The 25,595-nt window shown below is 45.9% G+C and overlaps 1 protein-coding gene across 2 annotated transcripts in view; it reads left to right on the top strand.

Moving 5' to 3' along the window:
- Positions 1-25,192, top strand: part of LOC144735652 (cullin-4A-like) — a 38,641-nt gene extending 13,449 nt beyond the window's left edge. Inside the window, exons 4-20 of one of the 2 annotated variants that reach the window (XM_078618103.1) lie at positions 660-728; positions 1,489-1,562; positions 1,964-2,126; positions 2,400-2,489; positions 3,398-3,480; positions 4,982-5,049; positions 5,387-5,505; positions 8,372-8,564; positions 9,494-9,598; positions 9,708-9,818; positions 10,082-10,167; positions 11,005-11,103; positions 11,668-11,781; positions 15,886-15,991; positions 19,494-19,666; positions 20,319-20,471; positions 21,370-25,192. In XM_078618103.1, coding sequence (XP_078474229.1) covers positions 660-728; positions 1,489-1,562; positions 1,964-2,126; positions 2,400-2,489; positions 3,398-3,480; positions 4,982-5,049; positions 5,387-5,505; positions 8,372-8,564; positions 9,494-9,598; positions 9,708-9,818; positions 10,082-10,167; positions 11,005-11,103; positions 11,668-11,781; positions 15,886-15,991; positions 19,494-19,666; positions 20,319-20,471; positions 21,370-21,465 — 1,902 coding nt within the window. In that variant the 3' untranslated portion in view covers positions 21,466-25,192. Of the gene's footprint in view, positions 1-659; positions 729-1,488; positions 1,563-1,963; positions 2,127-2,399; positions 2,490-3,397; positions 3,481-4,981; positions 5,050-5,386; positions 5,506-8,371; positions 8,565-9,493; positions 9,599-9,707; positions 9,819-10,081; positions 10,168-10,995; positions 11,104-11,667; positions 11,782-15,885; positions 15,992-19,493; positions 19,667-20,318; positions 20,472-21,369 lie in introns of both variants that reach the window. The other variant, XM_078618102.1, reaches the window with a different exon arrangement.
- Positions 25,193-25,595: the final 403 nt, after the last annotated feature.

The following is a 25,595-nucleotide window of genomic DNA, read 5'->3' as shown; positions in this document are numbered from 1 at the left end:
TCATTGGCATTGCTGCATTCTCCTACTGCTTATTATAACAAAAATTTTCGCGTAAAATTTTAATGTATTTCATAGTTTATGTATTTATTGAAGGTAATTCATTAAAAAGATAGGTATTCGTAGGTCAATTTCATTATCCACGAAACGTCGTGATATAATTTATTTTATTTTCTACCTACGTGACTTTACCGAAAGAACCAAAGTATGGATCCCTGCAGTCACGAAAACTTCAAATCGAGATTAATATTTTTCTGGGTTGGGACCCCCAGACACCCTGGAAGATTTGGTCCCCCCAATGTTGACTTCATGGCTACGGCCTTGGATCATGCAACGTCTAACGATGCAATGCCTGATCCACAAATGCGAAGGAGACATCACAGCGATACACTCCGCTACACATGACACGGTTATTTGGCTTGACCACCTGAATGTAAAATTGTAGTTGTTGCTCTGCATCTACATCAGCCATATGAAAGAAGAACAATAATAAAACTCACCCACACATTCACTGATTAACCCAAAACCAAAATCTGAATAAATAACTGTATCAGCAAATACATTGAAAAGAAGTGCTGGTTAAATGAAAGATGCAGATTGATACTAAGTTATGAATCGGGCATCTATGTGTGTACAGCCGTCGCCCTTAACAAAAACCCACAGGCTCGATGGACAGCGTGTTGTTCCTGAAGCACATCGACAAGTGCTGGCAAGATCACTGCCGGCAGATGGTAAGACAGCTTATGCCATAGGTACTGACATGAGCTGCTTCTAAGCAAGACGCACCCTATGATGTGAGTTTGTGTGAGGGCTGCAGTGGTGCAGTGGTTCCTGCACTCACTATGAACCCAGCAATCTTTGGTTCCTGCTCACGGCTAACATCATTGGCAAGTGGTATCAGAAATAATTCCTCCCTTCCCCTTGGTCAAATCAGCCTTAAATCAGTAACTAGCACAGCGTGTATACATCTCCACTATGGAGACATTGGTGGCCAGGTGTGGTCCTGCCCACTACCCCTTCCATGCGCTGTTCCATCCTTAATAGGTGCTTGTAGACAGTATTTGCCCCACCAGTTTTAATGGCTCTGTGGGGGATTTGTTGTGTTTATTTTACAGTGTGTCTGAGTGTATCGGTATGGTAGTGTGGTCAGTGATTGCACTACGATCTCATTGACCTGGCTTGAAATGTGGTCACATTTAGACGCTATCATTCTCATCATTAGCCACGTTAATCCAATGCTGAATTATGGCTTCTTCACACCATTAAATTTCTCACGGACACTATATAAACCAATGTTTACAACAGTTGGTACCTGAAACCTGGTGTTAACCCTACCTGAAGTAAGTACTTGGATTGCAATGTAGTCCGAAAGAGGGTTCGGGTTTGCACTGGTTCATCCCAGCCTTGACGGGCACCCGCTATAACACCGCCTGCCCAGCAGTGCCATTGCACGTAGAAGCTCATGGTTGACCTGTGTTTTCTGTGCCACAGATAATGATCAGAAGTATCTTCCTGTTTCTGGACCGTACGTACGTGCTGCAGAACTCTATGTTGCCTTCCATATGGTGAGTTATTAGCTTCTTGTCCACTCGTAAAGCTGTGCTACTTTGGTGCATGAAGTGAGTCAGTGTGTGGTATAGCTTGTGGGTCAATGTTCCAAATCTCGAGTTGCAGTAAGGTCTTCTATCATTTTTACATATCACAATCCTTGGAATCTGGTGACCTGAGTTCATTTCTCACTCAATGCCAAAATTAGTGACGAACGTCTGAACCAATCATGCACCGCCATCAGGTTGTTTCAGTCTTAAATGAGTACCTCGTGTGGTGTGTTAACATCAACACTGGGGTAACAAAGGCAGCGAGTCGTGCTGCTGGCCACCCACCCACCCCCTCATGTGTCGTGCCGGGCTAAATAGGGGCTCGCTAACAGCATACAGAGGACCTTTGTTTTTGTGTGTGTGTACAGGGACATGGGTCTGGAGCTGTTCCGCACGCACGTTGTGAGTGACCGCCTAGTGCAGAACCGCACGATCGACGGGCTCCTGCTGCTCATTGAGCGTGAGCGCAGCGGCGAGACGGTTGACCGTAGCCTCCTGCGCAGCCTCCTCAGCATGCTGTCTGACCTGCAGGTGTGTACGTGCCAAGTATACACACGCACCCATTGCTCAGTGTGCTGTATTAACTTGCAGGTGTGTACACACATAGCCATGTACACAGCCAAATATACACAACCATTGATCAGTATGCTGTCTGTCCGCTTGATGAGTGTATACGAGCCACCTGTACACCTCTTGTCTGTACCCAGTACATTTTTAGTCTGTTCTGTTCACCTATAACTGCGTGTCCGGGAGGCCGTGTGTGACTGACCTGCTTTTGCTGTGTGCTCTTGGGCTGGTGCACAGATATACCAGGACTGCTTTGAGCAGAGGTTCTTGGTTGAAACAAATCGCCTGTACGCAGCGGAGGGACAGAGGCTTATGCAGGAGCGCGAGGTGACTTATTGCCATCACCAGCATCTCCACCACATGGCATTCGAACTGACAGTGCACACAAGCAAGGAGGTGCTTGGACAACTTTGGGGGTTAATACTAGGGACACTCGATTGTTTATGTTAAGTGTAATTTATATGTGTATGTTACCTTAAGGCTGGTGGTTTTGGCATAAGAACACATGAGACAGCTCGTATGACCTTGCAGGAAAGACAGTATAAACAAAGTGGTACACATGAGTCCTAAGGGAATACTTTTTTTAGTCAAATCAGAACCCCAAATCTTGACAATTCACTGAATCATGGTGTGGGGGAGTAGTCAGTCATTCCATGCCGAGGCCTTGCGGTGTCAGTGCACTGAACCGGCACTGCTAAAATTCTGACTTCTGATCTGGGTTTCAGCCACATGTGATGAAACCTATTTTCAATTAATAGTTTCAGTCATTGTACAACAACATCTTTATGTAAAATGTGGGTGTTGTCTTTAATTTCAAGCCCAGAGGACTAAACAATCTCCACACAACAATTGGCACTTGTTGCAGAGCGTTCAAAAATGTTGCCACTTGGTGTGAATAAGCAGCCTGTGGATGTCATCTTTCGTGGTGGTTCATTGACTGAGTGATGGAGTTTTCCCTGCTGTGAGCTTCAAATGGGAATGTATTTGTCATGTTACATGACGCTGATGGCTCAATTTCAAAATAATTAACGGAGAAAAAAATCTTAACAGAACGTGTACAGTACGCTCAACTAATTCTGGCAGTGAGCGGAATTGGTTTCTTAGCTGATATGAAAGAGGAAAACCACTTGTTAATTAAAGTGTTTCTGAGGCAGCACATTGTGCAATGCTGTCTCAATCCATAAGGTACCAAGTGTACTGTGGCAGTCACGTGAGACTCTGTGGTATCTGCGCAGGTGCCGGAGTACTTGCATCATGTGAACAAGCGGCTAGAGGAGGAGTCCGACAGAATCATCACCTACCTTGACCAGAGCACACAGTAATGCTGCACATGGGAAAAACTGCACACACACGCATAGCATGCGCATCGGCACACTTATATCGTAGCTAATTGTAGCATTTGACCAATGTGTACGCAGTACAATACAATTTACTAGACTGGTCAGACCCCACGGGCCGTCCGTTATACGATGCCATGTCCAGGTCCACACGGCCTGATTCCTCCATGATTCTGAGATTCTGCTAATCTCACAGCGCTGCTAATAACCGTGTTGAATTCTGAGAGCGGAATCACGTTATAAGGATAGGAATCGTGAGAATTGCCCAGGTCTAATGCACACAAATTTTTAACACGTATACCAATGCAGTTCCACCAGGATCGAAGTGCATTGTGAAAATCACCACACCGCCACTCATCACACATGAGAAGACAACAATAGCAGCAGTCACCATTGGCCACGAAGTGCTGGTTACATCACGACGGTGCTTTTTCCAGGCTAGGTGCACTTGGAGGCCACGTAAAGTACAGAAAGCTTGCTACCAGGAGGTCACGGCACACCTGTGCTCCCCACTGCCAATTTGCTGCGTTTTAGCCACCCGGCGCTCCGCTCGTTGTTACGAGTGTCGGTTTTTGGAGAGCGATTGCCTGCAACTGCCCAGTAGTGTCCTTCACAAGCATCCTCCACAGAAGCGATCTTGATACCGCTCGTACTAATCATCAGTAAGTGCAACGAGCTGCATATCCTCTGGTACTACATCAGCCCTTCTCCTCTTCAGCTCGTGCTGTGCCCAGTTAGCCTCCTCTATCCTGCCAAACAACCTGCTTGGGCATGTGATGGCTGGGCATGCGATGGCTGGGCATGCAGGCTTCATGACCCAGCCAATGCAGCTTGCTTCCAGAACTTTAATGAGTCTGTGAACTCACGCATTCCAGTCTAAGTAAACCCAGGATGAAAGAACCAGAATAAGTCTGAAAGAACCAGAATAAGCCGACATTATATACTGACAGTGTGCTCACTTAGGTTACGAACCAGGCTACAGCCTGCATTATAGATTGCCAATACGCTCACCAGCTTAAAAATCAGGCTACAGTCTACATTATGGATTGCCAGTAAACTCACGAAGGTTTTTTTAATTAACTTTATTTTTATTATTATTTTTATATATGTGACTTTACGGAAAGAGCCAAAGAATATAAACCCAGGATGGTTTAGAGGCAGACCAGCCTGAATGTTTCAAATAGGCGCAGATGTTTCTTTAAAGTGGAGTCCACGTTTCACAAGTATACTGAAGGAAAGGTGTAACTGTGTCTGAGAAGACCAGGAGCTTCGCATGGAGCAATAGGTCAGGTAGCTTCCACACTCCGCTATGTGGCTGATGAAAGATAAAGCCGCTCAACTGATCCAGTGTCCTCCTCTGCCACACGAGAACTGCTCATAAGCATATGCCCTCATTCTTTCACAATCAATCCTGTTTGCTCACACACGCTCACCGACGCATGTCCCATTGATGACGTATGTCTTTGTGCCATCTCATTGCAGGAAGTCACTCATCGCCTCCGTGGAGAAACAGCTACTAGGGGAGCACTTGACGGCCATCCTGCAGAAAGGTGCAGCCTGTACACTCCCCACTACTGACCAATAGCCTCTTGTCTACTCCTTGCAAGACTTGCCACCACACCATGAGACTCCACAGCACGAGACTGGCAACTACTCATTACTATTCATCATGAGATTTGCAAATACTCATCACAATTTACCACGAGACTCACCATGACATACCACTACTCACCATAGGACTGTGCCCACTACTTACCACCACACCATGAGACTCGCCAATCAAATTCCACACTACTGAACAGTCTGCTTGATCTGTATACTTGTGTTTGTGTGGATATGTGTCAGTATGTATATTGTGTGTGTATATAAGTTTGTGTGCATTTGCAGGGTTGAACAACCTCCTGGATGAGAACCGGATTCCTGAACTGTCCCTGCTTTATCAGCTGTTCAGCCGTGTTAAGGGCGGAATCCAGGTCTTGCTGCAGCACTGGGCCGACTACATCAAGGTGTGGTTTACTGCCACAGAGACATGATTCAGTTTCATTTATTAGGTATAGCCCTATGAGCCATGCGGCTCTTGACTCGGGTTCAACTGCAACAAACAAAAACATGAACAAAGAACATCTTAAAGTGACGACGCGCAACAGAAACATCCAGCAAATAAACAGCAAATTCTTCCAGAAAAAAAACACTGTATATCAACGCTGTGTGCAAAAATCCCAGTGGGATGCAAGTAAAACAATAACAACCATAAGACAATTTCGATGAAAGTTATCAGGCTAATCTTCTTGGTTCTTTCGGTAAAGTCACGTAGAAGGGAAGTAATAAAATAATAAAAATAAAACATATTATTTTATTATGTTTTATTTTTATTATTTTATTACTTCCCTTCTACGTGACTTTACCGAAAGAACCAAGAAGATGAATCCCTGCAGTCACGAAAGCTTTAAATCGAAATTTATCAGGCTAACTCCGTACTTCAACAAATAAACATGCCTTCACCATACGTTTTCGAAATCACCAAAATAAAGCTATAAAAACAATGTAACAGTGATCATAGGAACTGTGATTCAAATTTAACAATAAGCGATATACATAACATATACGACCCATCTTTGTAGCCATAGCTGGCAGCATAAGTCACTCCATAACAGCAGGAGTATCAGTAGGAGTATCAAATTTTCAATGCACCTTTAAAGATCAGCACACTATAATAAAAACTCAAGATCATACTTTGCAGCGGACATTCGGAGAGATGCATTTGATTTCAGGCCACTCTGTATAGCAGTGGCAGCGGGGGGGTGTACAGCTCCTCAAGAGCAGTTTTGAGTGCAGATCTCACAGGTAATGATCCAAGTTGCAGTTTATTGGTGATAGCATTCCAGACTCTGGTGGCATCAACAGCAAAGGACCTTCCTCCTGTGTTTGTACGGCAATAAGGAATATGAAGCTGGTAAATGAGCAAGGACCTTAGGTCACGTTTGTTCTTGGAAACAGTGAGGAGATCCAGCAGGTAGTCTGCTGATTTTTTTGTTAGTGCATCGTGAATACATTTTATCTGATGCACAAGCCGTCGAACATTAAGAGATGTTAAGTTTGACCCAATGTAGAGATCACAGTGGTGGGTCCTATATGGGCAGTTCAATGCAAATCTTAAGGCCGAGTAATAGACTGAGTCAAGCTTCTTCAGTATAGTACTGTGGGCTGATTTATATACAATGTCACAGTAATCAAGTAGAGGAAGTATGGTAGCTTTTATCAATTCCAAACAGAACATAGACGGGAAGCAGTGCTTGTGTCGATACAGAAAATAAATTTTTTATTTTTACCAATATAATCAATGTGATCTTGAAAATTCAGTTTTTAATCAAAAGATGACCCCAAGATACTTATAGATCTTTGCTTGCTCTATTTGATCATTATTTAAGGAATTTAATTGGGGAAAAAATACTTCCTGCTTTAGTCCTGGTGAGAAGCATAGGACCTTGGTTTTGGAGGTATTCAGGACTAGTTTAAGAGCAACTAGCTGATGTTGTTGTTGGTTGAAATCACCCTGGAGCTTAGCAATCACGTCATCCGGAGAGCGGCCAGCAGTAATCAGTATCGTGTCATCTGCAAACAGCTTAACCCTGGAATGATCCAGGTCAGTACCCAAGTCATTGACATGAAGAGAGAACAAGAGGGGGCCGAGGACGTCAACCCTGTGGAACCCCTTTTGTTATGATAGGAGGTAGAGAGAGGAGTGAGGGGCATGTGTCAGGGATGGTGAGCTTTGCCGGCCTTCATAGATGTTCGCTAACAGCACTTGCTCCTACAATCGGTTACGGCTATACGGGGGATCTTTATTTGTGTGACTAATTGAGTGTCTGCAGTGTTTGTGGTTATCGCACTGAACTACAAACCCGGCGACCCAAGTTCAATTCCCAGCCATGGCCAACCTTAGTGGTGACTATCTGAATCGGTCTAGGGCCTCTTCGAAGTTGATTGAGTCTTAAATGAGTACCTGGTGTGATGTGTAAATGTCAGTACTGGGGAGACACTGGCCACTGGTTGTGATGTTCACCACACCACCTCCTCTTGAGTCGTGCTAGCCTTCACAGGTGCCCACTAAGCAACACCTGCACCTACAGCCTGTATGTTTATTGGGGGTCTTTGTTGTTAGTGTGGTTGAGTGTGTAAGTGTGAGAGGGTCTGTAAGTCGAGGTGGGCGGGTCAGTGTGTCTGTCTGGCAGTGAGTGTTAGCGAACCGCTCGTGTAGTGGTTAGTGCGCTGCGCTATGACCCCGGTAACCTCAGTTCGATTCCCGCTCATGGCCAACACCAGTGATGATTATCTGAACTGGTCCTGGCGATTCCCTCGGTTTACTCAGCCTCAAATGAGTATCTGGTGCTGTGTAAACATTACCTCTACGGAGACAAAGCCAGTCGGCATGGTGCTTGCCACCCACCTCCTTGTGTGCCTGCCGGCCTTCATAGGTGCTCGCTAATAGCACTTGCCCAAACTGTCTGCTAAGGCTATATGGGGATATTTGTCTTTGTTGTGAGCGAGTGCGTACATTCTTTAGAGCAAACCAAGCGAACATTCCTAGCATGAATATCTGGAGGAATCTTACAATCGTGTTTTATGTTAACCATGTACACTGAAATGTAATCTGCCTGCAGAGTTATCTTTCACCTGTAAATCTGGTACATTGACAGAATTTCTGTCAATTTCCCCACCCCACCCATTTTAGACACGCATTGTCGTGGTCCGTGAATGCTTTGTAGCACAGCAGAGGAAGGCGCTTTCGGCTGCTAACGATGGTCCCCTCAGCGTTCCATAAAAGCCTCCGCTGACATTATTATTGGCTGCTGCTTGGTGTACGGGTGGCAGGTGTTCGGCACGACGATCGTGGTGAACCCCGAAAAGGACAAGACGATGGTGCAGGAACTGCTGGATTTCAAGGAGAAGGTGGACGTGATCGTGGAGGTTTGCTTCCAGCGCAGCGACAAGTTCATCAACGCCATGAAGGAGGCCTTCGAGACGTTCATCAACAAGAGGCTCAACAAGCCTGCTGAGCTCATCGGTCAGAGCCCACGCAAAGCGCATCGTGCAGGGTGGCTCCATCGCGGGCTCATAATGGCCATGTCCAAGCACTGAGTCGGCACCGCTCGCATACTGGTCCATGTCTGCTCTCAAACCATGTGCTCAAGTTCACGTGAAAGCACTTTCAAAAAGGTTGAAGGCCTTTAAATCATTAGTTCTGTCCATATTTAATGGGGGAGGTGACAATAAAACTTTTAAAGATCTGGTATGAACAAAACTTTAGAAAATGTTGTGTTGCCTGTGAAACCTGCAGCCCTGTGAAGGAACATTTGTGGCAGATTGAAATAAGCAAGCTAGCTTATGTTTCATCCGGGGTTTAACCAAACTGCATTGTGTGAGGAGCTCAACTATCCTTGAAAGATTTGGACACAGTCCCATTAATGAACTCCGGCAGGCAAGGCGCTACAATTGACTGGGTCATGTAGCCCGCATGCTCAGCCACCACATGTCCAAACAGCTTCTATTTGGCAAGGTAGAAAGGGCTAAATAGGAGCTGCACGGGGTAGAGAAGAGATGGGTTTATGTGGTAAAGGAGGATATCGAGCTACGTAGACTTGCTGATGACTGGTACCAGCAGTGTCAAAGATCAGCCTCTGAAGAGGAGGCTCGTTAAGGAAGCTACTAGGCAGTTGTAGGCAGTCCTTCAGCAACAGCAGAGGATAGAGGAACGATGCTCACACCAATGAGCGGCGTGCTGGGTGGCTAAAAAGAATAAAGTTGGCACAGTAGAGGGCACAGCTGGTGCATCTGGCAGCCATCTCAGTCAACCCATGGCACCAGGGTCTGTTCCATGACCTGTCAGCGAGTGTTCCAACACTTCACGTGGTCTCAAAGTGCACCTAGCCTCGCACAAGTACTTTGGCGATGTGACCACCTCTTATTGGTGAATGGCTGGTGTTGCATTTACAGCCAAGTATGTGGATTCAAAACTGCGCGCGGGGAACAAAGAGGCGACTGACGAGGAGCTGGAGAGGCTGCTCGACAAGATCATGATCATCTTCCGCTTCATCCACGGTGAGGAGACACCCTGTCCCCAAGCCTCGTTCCTTCCACGCCCCTTTTCCTTTGTCTTCTTCCCCCCTCTCCCTATGTTTCACTCTGCTATATCTGTGTGTGTTTGCAGGAAAAGACGTGTTTGAGGCATTCTACAAGAAGGACCTGGCGAAAAGGCTGCTGGTGGGGAAGAGTGCGTCTGTGGACGCTGAGAAGTCCATGCTCTCCAAACTCAAGCACGGTTGGTGTGGGCATGTTTCCGTGTGTGTCTGGGTTTAACATCTTCATATGTCCCATGTGTCTCGGGTCAACTCTGTTTCCTTTGTGCCCTTTATGCCCTGTGTAATGTGGTCCACATCGGCACTCACAAAGGCAGATGAGTTTTGCGTTGTCCACACCCACCACCAACTCATACGCCCTGCTGGGCTTAGTAGGTGCTCCGTAATGGCACTTGCCCCGACAGTCTCTGGATACTGCTAAATGGCATTGTGTGGTTGTGTGCAGAGTGTGGAGGGGCGTTTACCAGCAAACTGGAGGGCATGTTCAAGGACATGGAGCTGTCCAAGGATATCATGATCCAGTTCAAGCAGGTGACTCATGGCCTCCAGACATCACAGCTTGCACCACTGTCTCTTGCCCAATGTTAATGTTCTTGGAATGGTGGCACGGCACAAGCGCTTGAGTTCTTGTAAGGTCATGAGGCTCACCTTCAGCTAACAACACGAGCGCTTTTCTCTAATGAGGCCGTGGGGTGTGTGCTCCGTGCGTCTGTGAACTGAATAGGCAGCACAACAGGTAGCATCTGCAATCTGTGTGTGGGTTGAGAGGGGGATCCTGTTTTGGGGGCCGTCAGCCTGTCCACCCTGTGTGTTTGTCTGTGCATCCTCTTGTACGTTCGTGGGATGTGTTGTGTGTGCACGTGTTTGTATTTCAGACACGTGGGGAGCGGTAGTGTCGCGGTTAGCGTGCTGTGCTACGAACCCTGAGACCTGGGTTCGATTCCTGCTCACGGCCAACACCAGTGACGATGATCTGAACCGGTCCTGGGCCTCCCCGAGGTCGACTCAGCCTCAAATGAGTACCTGGTGCGGTGTGTAAACATCGCCACTGGGGAGACAAAGGCGGTCGGGCGTGGTGCTAGCCACCCACCCCCTCGTGTATTGTTCCGGCCTTCATAGGTGCTCGCTAACAGCACTTGCCCCTACAGACTGTTAAGGCTATACGGGGGATCTTTGTCTTTTTTTGTATTTCAGACAACCCATAACACTTGTCCCGTAGCCGCCAAGTACACCTAGCCTGACACAAGCGCTGTGGTGATGTTATCTGCACTTCGTGGTGAATGTTGGCTCGTGTGTGTGCACATGCATGTATTGTGTGCACATGCATATATATGTGATTGTGTCTATGCGCACGTGAAGTACATGCAGAACCAGAATGATGCCAACAACATTGAGCTGACGGTGAACATCCTCACCATGGGCTACTGGCCGACGTACACGCCTATGGAGGTCCACCTACCCCCTGAGGTGTGCCGACCAGCCTCGGTCACACACTGCACACTCACATCCTCACGGGAGGAAGGGAATGTCCCTTATAGAAGTAATTTAATCAGTAGAGTCTTGTCGGGTTCCAGAATATGAAATAGCAGAAGTATTTCCAGAGTTAATTAAGCATTGGTCTGTGTTGCACACTCGACTCAATGGTGCTTCTTAAGACAATGCACCTTCATGCTCTTTAAATAGCAGTTTCCCATGGATGTGGGTCATCTGATTATGGGTAGGAGATAGTCGCCTCCTAGCGGCCTACCTGTTACATGCTTTCATGTAAACTTAATTACAACCAATCGTGTCATCTGGGCAAAATGAATGCCCGTCAGTTCAAATTTGATATCTTTCAGCAATTGGAGTGGATAAAACTGAATTGGGTAACCATTAGTTTTGTGGCTTAGTTTACTTGTAAGTTAATTTGTTACTGTACTGATATACTAAAATCACGACTCATCAAATATGGATTACGGTATGTCTTTGCATACCTGCTCACATTTGTACACAGATGCTCATGGTAATGTTCTGACGTGTGTGTGTGCACAGATGGTGAAGCTGCAGGAGGTGTTCAAGACCTTCTATCTGGGGAAGCACAGTGGCCGCAAGCTGCAGTGGCAGCCCAGTCTGGGGCACTGTGTCCTCAAGTCTGAGTTCAAGGAGGTGATTTTGGGGCTATGCTGCATGGCTAAAGGGGGAAGGGGGGATGAAGGGGACAATGTCCAATCCTAAGTGGGCATTAAAAACCCAACTTCTGGTTGTTGGCTGGACTGATGCAGTAGGCCAGGGGGTGGCCAACTGTGGCTCCCTGGGTTATTCAATTGCGCCTCATAGACAATATGCGGAAACAGGAGTGGCCTGGGGCACTAGCCCCCGCAAATGTCTACATTTTTTTAAACTCCACAGCCAACCAGCATGAACGAACCAGCCCACTGGACCACCCCGCTTACACTGGTCTGTTATTTTTTTTTAATCTGCTTCAGAGATGACTGACTCTATAGTAGTATCTACTGACTCTATAGTAGTATCTACTGACTCTATAGTAGTATCTACTGACTGTAGTTGTATCTATTGACTCTATAGTAGTATCAACCAACTCTATAGTAGTAAATACTGACTCTACAGTAGTATCTAATGACGATATTAGTATCTACTGAATCTATAGTAGTATCTGCTGACTATAGCAGAATCTATATATCTCTAAGGTAGCATCTACCGACTCTGCAGTAGTATCTCTCCACTTTACAGTAGTATCTACCGACTCTACAGTAGTAACTACCGACTCTATAGTCGTATATAACAACTCTATAATAGTATCTAGTTAACTACTAACTTCACCGAGTGCCGTGGTGAGGCCTAGTCCCGTGCAGAGCCCCCAGCCTCACCTAGATTGCCCAGCCGACCGAGGTGGCAACTTTGCAGGCTGGGGCTGGGCTGCTACTACCCCCCCCCACCATCCCCCCGCCCACTGTACAGTAATACTATCTAAGGACTATCATAGTAGTATCTACCGACCCTATAGTAGTAAGTGCACACGTGGGGGGGGGGGAGACGAGGACATCACACTGAAGAATTTACCTCAGCTTTGTGTATTTTTTTGTTGCATTTTTAACGCGAATGAGGATTCCCCCCCACCGATTGCGTGTGTGCGTTGCTAGGGCAACCACCACCGCGAGTCGGCGTAACTCGCGCATGCGCAGATGCATGCTCTGGCACCACCCTGTGCTTATAAAAGGAATACATTGTTCATTTAACAACCTTAAACTTGACAGATGTGAAATAGGAAAAGTGCTTTTTCGTCCCAAGGCATACAGCGTGGTATCCGTGTACTTTTTTGATACGTTAACCCGACAGTTTGTCAGTTTAAAACGTCTCAAGGTACCCGCGCAGACAGACAGACACACAGACAGACAGACAAAAAATTACTTGTATAGGAAAGATAGTTTAGTCCTTATTCAGTGTCTACTCGGCGCTACTTGGCTTGTCTCTTGTATTCATTAAATAGAGCATCTCTTGTCACAGTCCAGCAATAGTCTGCAAGCATTGATGGGCTCCATTTGCCCTGATAGCATTTCTCCATTGTTGCAATGTTCTGGTGACATCGCTCGCCATGCTCGTCGCTCAATGCTCTACAGTTCAGTGGGAAAAAATCTAGATGAGAGTGCAAAAATGTATCTTTAGTGGCATTTTGCAACCAAGGCTTTTGAGGAGGTTTTCCACCAACTCCCTGTAGTTGTTTCTGAGAAAATTTGTTGTCACTAACTGGAAGGCTTGCCATGCCATCTTTTCCTTGCCACGTAGTGCACTGTCAAACGCATCATCTAGAAGAAGTTCACGAATCTGGGGACCAACAAAGACACTTTCCTTTATCTTCGCTTCACTTAACCTTGGAAATTTTCCATGGAGGTACTTGAATGCTGCTTGTGTTTTGTCCATGGCTTTGACAATGTTCTTCATCAAACCCAGCTTGATGTGTAAGGGTGGTAACAAAATCTTCCTTTGTTCAACAAGTGGTGGATGCTGAAAACTTTTCCTCCAAGGCTCCAATGATTTTCGGAGTGGCCAATCTATCTTGATTTAGTGGGAATCTCTCGCGCAACTATCCCATTCGCAGAGAAAACAGCAGTACTTTGTGTATCCAGTCTGCAGACCAAGCAAGAGAGCAACAACCTTCAAATCGCCACAAAGCTGCCACGTATGTTGGTCATAGTTTATGCACCTCAAAAGTTGTTTCATATTGTCATAGGTTTCCTTCACATGGACTGCATGACCAACTGGAATTGATGGAAAAACATTGCCATTATGCAGCAAACAGCTTTAAGACTCCTCTTCAATGAACAATGAACAGTCTCCACTCACCTGGATCATGAAAGTTGTTGAGGGCTGCCATCACACCATCGATGTTCTTGCAGGCTCCAAGATAACCTTCCATGAAGAAGAATGGGACATGATTCTTTTGACGGTCACTGAACATGGAAACCCAAACATCACCTGCCAGGAGATTCCACTGCTGCAGAAGAATGGAGCCCAACAGCTCTGCCTTACTCTTGGGTAGTTCCAAATCCCTGACAAGGTCTTTCAGTTCACCTTGTGTTATGAGGTGTGGTTCAGAGGAGGAGGATGGGAGAAAATCTGGGTCATGTGACCTTGATGGTTCAGGACCAGAAGTTTCATCCTCTTCCTCATCTGACTCCAGTGAGTGATTGTGGTGCATCAGGAACAGGCAGTCCTCCGTGGGGTACTGGGCGTGTAGCTGATGGAATGTTTGGATAGTGCAATCCACTTTTTAGATTTTGACACACCTTTTCCAACTGGAGGCGCCATGCAGAAGTAACAATTGCTGATATCTGTTGGCTCTATCCAAATCATTGGCACTGCAAAAGGCATATATTTCCTTTTCCTGTTCAACCACTGGCGAATATTTTTTGCACAAGTACTGCAGCATATGTTTGGGATCCACATCTTGTCCTGATCTTCAATTTTGCAGCCAAAATAAAGGTGATATGCTTTCTTAACCATAGTGGTTATACTGCGCTTTTGTGATGCAAAAGTAACTTCACCGTGAACAAAGCAGAAGTTACCTGCTTTGTTCACACAAGTACGAGGCATCTTTGCTCATTTTGGCTCAACAAAAATGTGTCCCTTTGCAAAATCAAACACTGACAAATAAGAGAGCACGACACTGATTTCTAGAGCTGATATAGAGCAATTTGTTCAGCAGAGGGATGTAGAACTAGACACGGTTCGCTATCCCGGTCCGGACCACAAGCTGGGTCCCGGCCCCCGTGGCTAGAGGCTTCTTCTCCCCGACGTACGTGGATCTTCGTAACACCTCGAGCACACGAAGAACCCCGAGCTTCTCACGGGGCCCTCGTTAGATGCCGCCGGGCTGGGGCTGGCTCAGCCCCTTGTCCCGCCCACCTTCCAGGTCTCTCCAGCTCCTTCTCGAACGTTCCCGAGAGCTCTCCGGGACCACGTGACCGCCCCTCGGCCCCCGTCCACCGGCGGCCCCCCTCCAGTATCGTCCGGTCACGTGACAACAGGTCACAGCCAGAGCGTCATGCCCCAGCGTAACCCTGGCTGGCTGACGCTCCCTCTCGCTCTCTCACCGGGAGCCGGCACCGCACGCTGCTCGTGCATCCGCACTAACCAGCGTTCGCCCAACCACCGCTAGAGTTGGTACTGCAGCCCGCAACCCGGGCTGCCCGCAATGACAACATCACCGGCCGTGACTTCGCAAGTCCCAGCACCATACAGTGACAAGTACAGTCACTACATATGTATGATGCAATACCAAGTTCAGATTGCATCATTCATTGTTTTGCTCAATAAGCAAGTACTGTCCTTACCCAGTCATAGATTTATTCATAGATCCAGTAAAATATGTATTTTAGTAATTTCTGGTTTAAATTGAGATCCCTTTCCTTTATAACTCACTTATCATCCGCCGTTCGCCAGTCCAGAATCGTATATACTGACCCAGTAGCATATCTTGAAAACCAGAGCCAATCAACAATTTTAAGCATCGTTTTAATTGGACTACATTTATTTCGGAAACATTTTGGCTGTAGACCAGTGTTATCCACCCCGTGTGAGCCATGAGAGCAAGAATGCGTGTGTGATTCTGTACGACTTTTGTGGCTCTGAGCCATATGATGCTTTGGTATGGGGCTCGTAAGGACAAGATTTGACCGCCCTGGCAATGGGCATTTGCAAATGAAATCCGTGTGTCAATGATCGTGGCTTCTCCGTCTCCTCCTCGCACAGGGGAAGAAGGAGCTGCAGGTGTCGCTTTTTCAGACCCTTGTGCTGCTGATGTTCAATGAGGGCGAGGAGTTCAGCTTCGAAGATATTCGCACGGCCACAGGCATTGGTGAGGGAGTCCGCGTGCATACACACCCTGAATACGAGCGTACACGCAACGCATGCACACACAAAAACAGAGACTTTATTTTAAGCTGGAAGAGCCAGATGAGCTATGACCTGTTTCACGTCTCCAGCCCAAGCTGGGGTTGGCAATAGTGGAAAATTCCAGAGTTACATAGAAAAATGTAACAATCATGCATTATCTCGAACAATATGTATACATTTCGATTTAAAGCTTTCATGACTGCAGGGATTAATCTTCTTGGTTCTTTCGGTAAAGTCACGTAGAAGGAAAATAATAAAAATAAAACATAATAAAATAATTCTCACGACGTTTCGGCCACAACGCAAGCAGCCGTCTTCAGGTGGAGAACAGGTCTGTCAAGGAGACAGTCTGAATGGCACGCCCCAGGCTTGGAACGACTATTTATGCTGGGATGGAAGGGGCGAAGAGCGTCTTGACAAAATTATTTGCATATCAAGAGAAATTTTGCATATTTATGGAAAAATGCAGGTATGCGATTAGTACTACTTGTGAAATGCGTAGGAGGTTTGGCGAGGGGTTTAAAGTCATTATGCCCATGCACAATGCAGGAGTAGCAGTATCAAAGGGAGGGAGTAAGGTTAGAATTAATAAAGGGAAGGAATGTTAATAATATGGCGCCGCAGCAACTAATATGCTTATAGACCATACATTGTAATATTACACTATGTATTATTCTACCCACCCAACTGTATACCACACTGCTGTATATTCACTATACAATTACGATACTATATATTACCTTATACATTGTATTAACCATTACATTTTAATACTATTTATTATTGTACAATATGCTATACACTATACCATTGACCGTGGCGTGAAAGGTACTAAGAGGAAGCAATGAAATATGTCAATGGGAGAGTGGTGATAGGAAGCTTGCAGCGTAGCAAAGAATCCATTCCCTGCGGAGAATACAAGATATATATAGAAACGTCGTGAGAATTATTTTATTATGTTGTATTTTTATTATTTTATTTTCCTTCTACGTGACTTTACCGAAAGAACCAAGAAGATGAATATGTATACAGAGAGGGAAATCACACTTGCAAATGAATATATTCTCAAACACCACAGGACAATTGTGGCCATGCAACCCAAACCACTAGTCTGCCACGTCTGCAACGGAAGAATAGCAATACTACACGAACTTTCTCCTGGAGCCCCTTCGTGGCGAGCAGACCTTGACGTTGGCATTTAGATCCTGAACATTTGCATACACAAGAATAGAAACGGCATTGACACACGCACCCCAAACAAGTAATCAGACAAGACACTTCATTTTAATTGTACTTTACTGATGGGGGCTGATACCTGAATTTGAACCCCAAGTCTCTGGGGTCTCTATCGATCTGTGCTCTCTGCTCGTGCTTCCCATAATCTAAACTAAACTATTTTATTAACCAGGTAAAGCTCACTCGGCTATTAGCTCTTTTTCAGAGGTGACCTGGACAAACATGACAGCTCATCAAAGTGGCGTGTCATGTGGAATTTTTTAGTAGCAGCCAAATAATCTGAACGCAGGTTTCTAAATGTGGAGGGTAAAACCGGAGGACCCGGAGAAAAACCCATGAATTTACGGGGTAAACATGGGAACTCTAAATATACAGGCGTCAGGGTCAGGATCGAACCCACGACGGCCTGCATACCAGGTGAGGGAGATAACATATCCTCGCCACCATGACGATAACATCATTGGCAGTCATGACCTCAAATGCTGACTTTAATTCAAGGTCACATGACCAAGCCCATTGCAACCCGTACACGTTTTAAAGCACCTGGCAGATAAACACTTTTATTGGTATTGGACTCAAACCCAGTTAATGTTCAGTACACAACAGTTAGCGTTTTGAGCAGACACGCTGATTTATTGGTACACTTTTACGTAATCACGTGCCACTGTTTTTACCTAAACAAATTAAGGAGAGCTTTTCACCAGTTACTAAATAGATTCACCTTAATACACTAATCTATCCTGCCATTCACAACCAATCAACCAGCAATCAACTCTATTCAACTGGTCCACTTGCATGGCTGTTATGATGATGTCATGGCACCTACTGAAGGACCTAGATAAGGAAACTTTCAGGGGAGAGCTGGGATCTTGGTAATACCAGATGATGCTGAATGTAATCTGCAGCGAAATGTATAAAATTGCAAACATTCTGTACACCTTTAAACTTTTTGTTTTATTGAAAAAACTATTTAGTTGGTATATTTGCCAAAATGACAACTTGGTTTGATTGGCTGTCGGTTGTTGGAGGGATATAGTAAAAAAATTAACATATCTAGATGATCGAACTCAAAATAAACTAATTAATAAAAACAAGTTTGTGAAAAAAAATTTGCTTTTAATGCTGCCTTTTCAAACCTTTGACCACCCCTGTGGTATGAGGCTGTCTCCAGGCTTCTCAATGTGTCCGTATCCCTGCATTGTCTCCATGTGCATCTGAGTCCAATACCTCCTCTCCATGCGAGTTGTCTTTGTCTCTGAGTAACCATGTTTGCCTGAGTCTTATCTATCAGCGAGGCAAGTCTCATTGTCTCCCCGCGTGAGCTGTGGACATTCTTTATGGCCCTGTCATGTGTCTCGATAATGCCTAACCTGCGCTGGCTGTTGGCTTAACCCTTGTGCTGCCTTGTGCACAGTGAGCGCGTACCGAGAAGCCTTCCTGAATGACCCCCGTGTGTATTTGTACACCTGTGTGTGTATACGTGTGCATGTACAGGTGTCCGTGTATGTGTACACGTGTAGTGGTAGCGAAGTGGATAGCGCACTGCATTACAAACCCGGTGACCCAAGTTCGATTCCCACTTACGGCCAACATCAGTGATAAAAATTTGAACAGGTCCTGGGCTTCCGCCAGGTCGATTCAGCCTTCAATGAGCACCTGGTGTGGAGAGACAAAGGTGGCCTGGTGTGGTGCTGGCCACCCATACCCTCGTGTGCCATGCCAGCCTTAAGAGGTGCTTGCCAACAGCACTGACTCCAACAGTCTGTTAAAGGCTTGTACAGGTTTGCACCTTTGTGTATACATGTATACATGCGTGTGCGTGCGTACAGATTTTTGTGTATAAATGTACACGTCTCTATATATGTAGACGTGTGTGTGTGCGCTTCTCTATGTACATAGTGGCACTGTATGTACATACAGAAGATCAATTCCCACGCACGGCCTCCCCTAGGTCGACTCCACATCATACGAGTACCTGGTGTAATGTGTAAACATTACCATTGGGGAGACAAAGGTTGCCCGGCGTGGTTCTGGCCACCCACCCCCTTGTGTGCCGTATCAACCTTAATAGGTGCTCGTTAGTAGCACTTGCCCCAACAGTTTGTTAAGGCTATATTGGGGGTCTTCATTTTTGTGTATATATATGCTCGCTCGCAGACGACGGAGAGCCGCGTAGTACACATGAGTCTCACGGGTGTGTGTTGCATGTCTGTTTACGATGCGTACAGAGGATGGGGAGCTGCGGCGTACACTGCAGTCACTGGCGTGTGGGAAGGCACGCGTCATCAACAAAGAGCCCAAGAGCAAGGACGTGGAGGACGGGGACCACTTCCTTCTCAACGGGGACTTCAAGCACAAGCTCTTCCGCATCAAGATCAACCAGATCCAGATGAAGGAGACGGTGAGGGGTTAGCTCAACAACTCAAAGGTTGTGCAATATCACAGGTTGTGCGATCTACATGTGGTATTACATGATCCAGGAGTTGCGCAACATGATAGGATAGTTACGGGACACCGCATGGACTAGAGCATCAAAGTGAAATGCCTCTTATCCATGGCTCTATTAATCCACTATTATCCACACCTTCGGTTTTTGAAAACTGAAAGATTAACAGGGTGGAGTCTAGCGACTGATTGTCAAGTCGCTTACAAATTTGAGAAATTGCAATTCAGAGAACAGTGATCACAATGTAATGAATTTAACCCGGAATAGCTGTCTTAATACTCTTTTTCAACAGGGTCCGGCATTTGAATGTTGGCCATTTATATTAATGAGTGCTTGTCTTGTGGGAGGAAACTTCAGCGAGGAAGCTGCTGTAATTTAATCCATCCACATAGATGGAGTAAATTAATTGCTAGCCTGTCGGCTCATTTGTCCAAGCCTACAAGACCTGGTATTCCCAGGCATTATCCCATCCAAGTACTAACCAGCCTCAAATCTGCTTCGCTTCTGAGATCTGAGGAGACAGTACTGTGGTGGTATTTGATATTTGGCGATTTTCCTTCACATAGCGAGGAGATGTCTTAGTGCCTCTCTGTGTGCATCACGGCAGGTGGAGGAGCAGGCGAGCACGCACGAGCGCGTGTTCCAAGACCGGCAGTACCAGATTGATGCAGCCATCGTGCGTATCATGAAGATGAGGAAGACACTGAGTCACAACCTGCTCGTCACGGAACTCTACAACCAGCTCAAGTTTCCCGTAAAGGTGATGCTGACAAACACACAACCTTACTTACACGAAGAAAACTGTTAATTACGAGGTAACACACAGCTTTTAAGTAATAATTACCAACTAAGGATGAAAGCAACATGCATTAGTTCTACCGTCTGTAAAATAGAATCATGACAACTCTCTTAAGAATTATCCAATATGAATTAAATTGTATCTTGTTGCTATGTTTGGAATTACCATTGAATAAATCAGCCAAATTGATCCCCAGCTGAACGGTACAATAAAAAAAGCAGCCAGAGATGGATAAGCCCCTTAATAAGGTGATGTCACACACCGTAGACGCCTCAGCTACCCATTACGTCGCTTACTAAATCACATGGCGTTTGACATCATAGCGTTGAGCAACATTTTTGTCGCAAATTAGTACTTTCCAGTTCAAACGGTTTGAGCGCTTTACATAATTCATGCATATGCTTGATATTCCTTGTTTTGATCTGTCACTGATACGAGAGGCAGATCTCGACGTTTAGGCCAATTCAACCGACTGACGTGAAATTAAGATTTCTCATTCTGTAATTCTTGAGGTTTCAGTCACTTAAATCAATGCATGTCCACTACCCAGCCCTGCCTATCAGGTCTATTCAAGTCACTGCAAACTTCAGTGTTTCCTGAAGCAAGTCAGTCAGACCAGTCCATCTTTCTCTTCTCTCAGTGACCATATAACAAAAGCCTGTTACACATATACCTATATATTCATATACGTGCACGCACTTATATGCCTGTGCGTACATTTTCTTCTCGCACACTCATGCACGTGTGCTCACTGTTAGGCGATTGCTCATGTTTACAGGGTCACTCTCTCAGGGCTCGCATCTTCTCTCTCGCTCGCTCATACATTGTCGCTGTTCTTTGTTTCTTCATTCTCCTGTAGCCGGCCGACCTCAAAAAGCGTATCGAGTCTCTGATCGACCGGGATTACATGGAGCGCGACAAGGAGAATGCCAATCAGTACCACTACGTGGCCTGAGAGTGAAGGGGGGCGGAGCAGCGTGGGGGGCCCTGCTTTTACTGGGGCAGCGTTGCTTCCCAAAAACCGGACACGGCAGCTGAGCGGAGCGGCGCTCGTCTGCAAAACGGACGCTTTAACCCATGGACAAATCTGAGCAGAGTGTGTGGGGAAGCAACGCGATGCGACAGCGAGTAAAACTCAATAGTGTTGATGCAGGTTTTGGAGTTAAGTGAGTGGATGAATTAAAGTTTGTGTACACACGTCGCCGCCCTACGTCTGTGCTTGGTGCTGAAACGCAGAAGTGACGTGGACACACGAGTGTAGCTGCCGGATGCCCATGTGCATTTAGCAGATGGCGTTGGTAACACCATGCCGTGTCACTTGGAAGCCTGGCCTGGAGTGGGGACAAATCTGCAATGGCATTGGTGGTGCCCAGTTCAAGACCGAGGTCATCTTGCCCATCTACTGCTGCCCCTGCTCCTTCATAATGGCCTACTTTGCCTCTGACACTGGTTTGTGGGGAAAGTGGAATGGTGTGGGCCGCTTGTGTCCCCAAGGGTTCAGCTGAAAATTCTGCTCCCTCCTCACGATCGCTTGGGAGAGTGAACACTGAAAAAAAAATTAGAAATGCGCACGTGGAAGGAACAAACTGCTTCACGCTGTGAGCATCAGTCCCTGCCATGCGCTATGATTACCGCTGCAGCCAAACTTGTGTCTGCATGCGGCGCCACGGGGCCAAAGCCTCGGCAAACTGGAGCGAACCCCATCGCCAGCGCTTCAAACAGCTCCACGGCATCCAGACTTTGCCTAAATGCTGCATTTCCATTTTAGCCATGAGCACGGCCGCCTTCTGCTTTAAAGTCGCATCCTCCTTGGATGTGTGAGTTGAGCTGAGGATGCATCCAAGAAAGGATAGGGCTCAGTTCAGCAACGTAGAGTCTGGAGCCTCGGCTAGTAGGCCTGTGCACTTGTTTATTTTTTAAAACAAATGAGCGTCCCCGTTTATCCATGCAGATCCTTTCTCTGCTAGTTTCTGTTAAAACCTCGACTGCACCACTGACGCCAGTGTTAAAGCGTTCACCTTACGTTGATTCGCTGTTGATGTTTTGGTTGCGGCTGCCTCGGTGCTACCTTGTGTTGCCAGTTTTCCATCCCTCGTGCCGAGATTGTGTCGCCTCGGTTCGCTGTGCCAGGCGTAGAAGTAATGAAAGCAATAACTCGCTGGGGCCCCGAGTGGCCAGTGCTGCTGGATTTACTGTCTCGCAGTTCTCCTGTTGGCACCACAGTTGTGACTATCGATTGCTCTACTTTCTCAGCGTAATTAAGTCAAACAATTTGCTGGGTATTTATTTTCGAGTTTAGACAATGTTGATTGAGTTCACAAAGCTGTAGTTGGCTGTGGTGCCCCACGTATTAAATTCATGCTGGAGTGAGTGGGTCCCGAAGGCCTTGCTAGTTGCTCACGGTGATAACCAGTCACCTGTTTAACTCCGATCTGTAGGTCCAGGTCACACTTTGAGGAAAATGATGAGGTCCTGTTAATTGGGCTAAAGCTTAGGTCACTCGTGGGCGCTAAAGAGGTATCTGTGAAATTAGAGATAAGGTTCCGACATGCTTATTCTTTGGGTCTTACGGTAAAGTCACGTAGATAGGTTCAAAGAAAGTTAAAAAGTACGTTTCGATCGCAACACCACCTGATGACGACCGCTTGTGTTGTGATCGAAACTTATTTTTTTGTTTTCTTTGAACCTATCTACGTGACTTTACCGAAAGATCCAAATGATATGAATTCCAGCAGTCACGAAAGCTTTACGTCAAGATTTAGGTGCGACATGCTTTTACTAATTTCATCCGTACCTGTGTGCTGGCAGGTCTTAAGGCCGAAATCTGGTAGCCTCAGACCCAGGGTCCCTGCCGAGAGCCGTGTGTTCTCGCCAACAGGATGATGATACATCGCGCCATGTCTCTCATGACTGGTTAATTTGGGCTGTGGAAATGTAGACTTTAAGTTAAACCTCAGGATATCGCAGAGCACCCATATGTATGCATTCATCTCTATTCTGTTGAGGTTTTTCTTTTGGTTTCTCTTGCGCCATCCATCGCCCCTGTAAGAAGCAGCCCAGCAAGTAGGTTTCTGACACGTGGAGTTTGAGTATTCTCTCCTCGAGGAGAATACTCTGCGTTGGTTTCTCCGAGCCCTTTCAGGCATGAAGGAATATGAATTAAGAATTGAGTAAATTAAGCCTAGAAAATTTGGCAAAATACTGCTTGAGTAAATAAATACATTTACAAAGTGTAATTCGTGTAGTTGCTCAGAAGCAGCGTTCACTGCTAATAGATAAACCGTAGTGATAGTGACAGTAATGCCATTTAAATGCTGTGAGGGCTGGTCAAAGACAGGTGTCATTAGTAAGAGTCATATTGTCCATTTGTTGTGGAGGTTCAGTTTTACATTGAAAATTTCCTGTCAGGAAACACTGACAATACTGCAGATTCTGCTGAAATATACTCTGTAAAGGTCCTCACTTAGTCATCGTTAATATTTTCTCAAACTATAATTTGATATGTTCACCCAGAAAGCCTTGCTGACTCTCAACGCTTTAGTAGAATCCTACTTGCTCTGTTTGACCAATTTCCTTTTAAATGTGGGATAAAACGAGTGCCTGGAGTTTTGACTGTGCTCCACATATAAGCAAGACATCTACTTGCTCTACTGCGTCCTTTCGGCTTGACGAAGTTGCCCATAAGATGGTTTCCCAGCACGACACATCCCTGCATGATCGATCGACACTGCCACTGGCTCACAGGGATCGTCGCCGCATGGAGAATGATTGAGCAAGGAGCCAGCCTGAATTGTCCCACTGTGTCCTCACCAATGTCCACACTGACAGTGTCCGGCGTGATACCTGAGATATGGCATTAGTGGGATCTTTCTCAATAGGACACCGTTTTTGATTAACACAGATATCCATTGGAGCAACCACCCTGATGACAGATCTATGAGTGTCAAGAGCACAGACCTTTGTATTGACCCAACGGTCAGTGTTGCAATACAACTAATGTACTTGACTCCTAATGGACCTCATTGCATGGTGGCCACGCTTGACGCCCTCTGTGAGAGTGGAGATGGGTTAAGATGCAGCACAGGCAGTTTTACAAATTCAACCCCTTCAGCACGTGACGCCCCATCCAAGGGTCCCCCAGAGTCGAGCTACTCGAGATGATGCTCAGTTTGCAATGTGGTGACCGCACATGTTCATGGATATTAAACTTTATTTTTTAGTCCATATCCGTAAGTACAGTTGTTTTAGGAACCCCGTTATGTATGACTTGTGTTATCTGCGTTGAAATGAGACTGCACAGTGTGAGATGTGTGCTCTTTTCATGTAATGTTTGGTCATGGCGAATTGCCGATTGCGTGCGTGCTCAGTCCCACCCTGGCCCCTTGCAGCGTCATCCCGACTCATGGCGTTTAAAGCGAACGCTGTCATTTGGCACGATGTACACATGCACGCAAAACAGTTCATGGAAAGCGCTTATGTGTGGTTCAGTTCAACAGATTTGAACTGATGTGTATGTCATTACGCTGGCTATATTTCATTATTAAACTTTACATTGAATTTAAAAAATAAAAGCAGTTTATAAAATGAAAACAAAACATTGCACGGCTCCATGTTGGTTTGATTTGTATTGTAAATTAAAGTACTTTTGAATTGTAAGGAAAATAAAGTGCTGTATATTCAGATCAGCAGATCTCGCATCTCAGTCTTGTTTGGAATAACCTATTGTACTGTTCAGCTGGGGCAATGGTTTGATTTTACAGTTCTTGCTTTATTGCAACAGATGATGATCCTTTTGTGCCAGTTTCCCGGCTATTTTCAACGGTTTTACTTAACTTGATTCCTCTGTCGTGGTTAAATCTTGTAATCAAAAATTCGTCCACTTCCCATTGTCCAATCAATTCCACATTTTGCACACGTCCTCGGATCCGGTGATCATGCATGCCTGTATCAAAATCGGCATCAATTAATTCGCTACTTTAAAGCAATTTACATTTTGTATGGACGCGTTATTTATATATTTGTGTAGGTAAAAAACGCCGCGGTCCCTAAACTGGAATCGGCTCGCACAAAACGCAGGCGCCACGT

Source organism: Lampetra planeri, chromosome 56 (genome assembly GCF_965212315.1).
Source record: "Lampetra planeri chromosome 56, kcLamPlan1.2.h2, whole genome shotgun sequence".
In the NCBI taxonomy this organism is placed as follows: Eukaryota; Metazoa; Chordata; class Hyperoartia; order Petromyzontiformes; family Petromyzontidae; genus Lampetra; species Lampetra planeri.
Note: the sequence above shows the minus strand (reverse complement) of the source record. Positions and strands in the feature narration are given on the sequence as shown.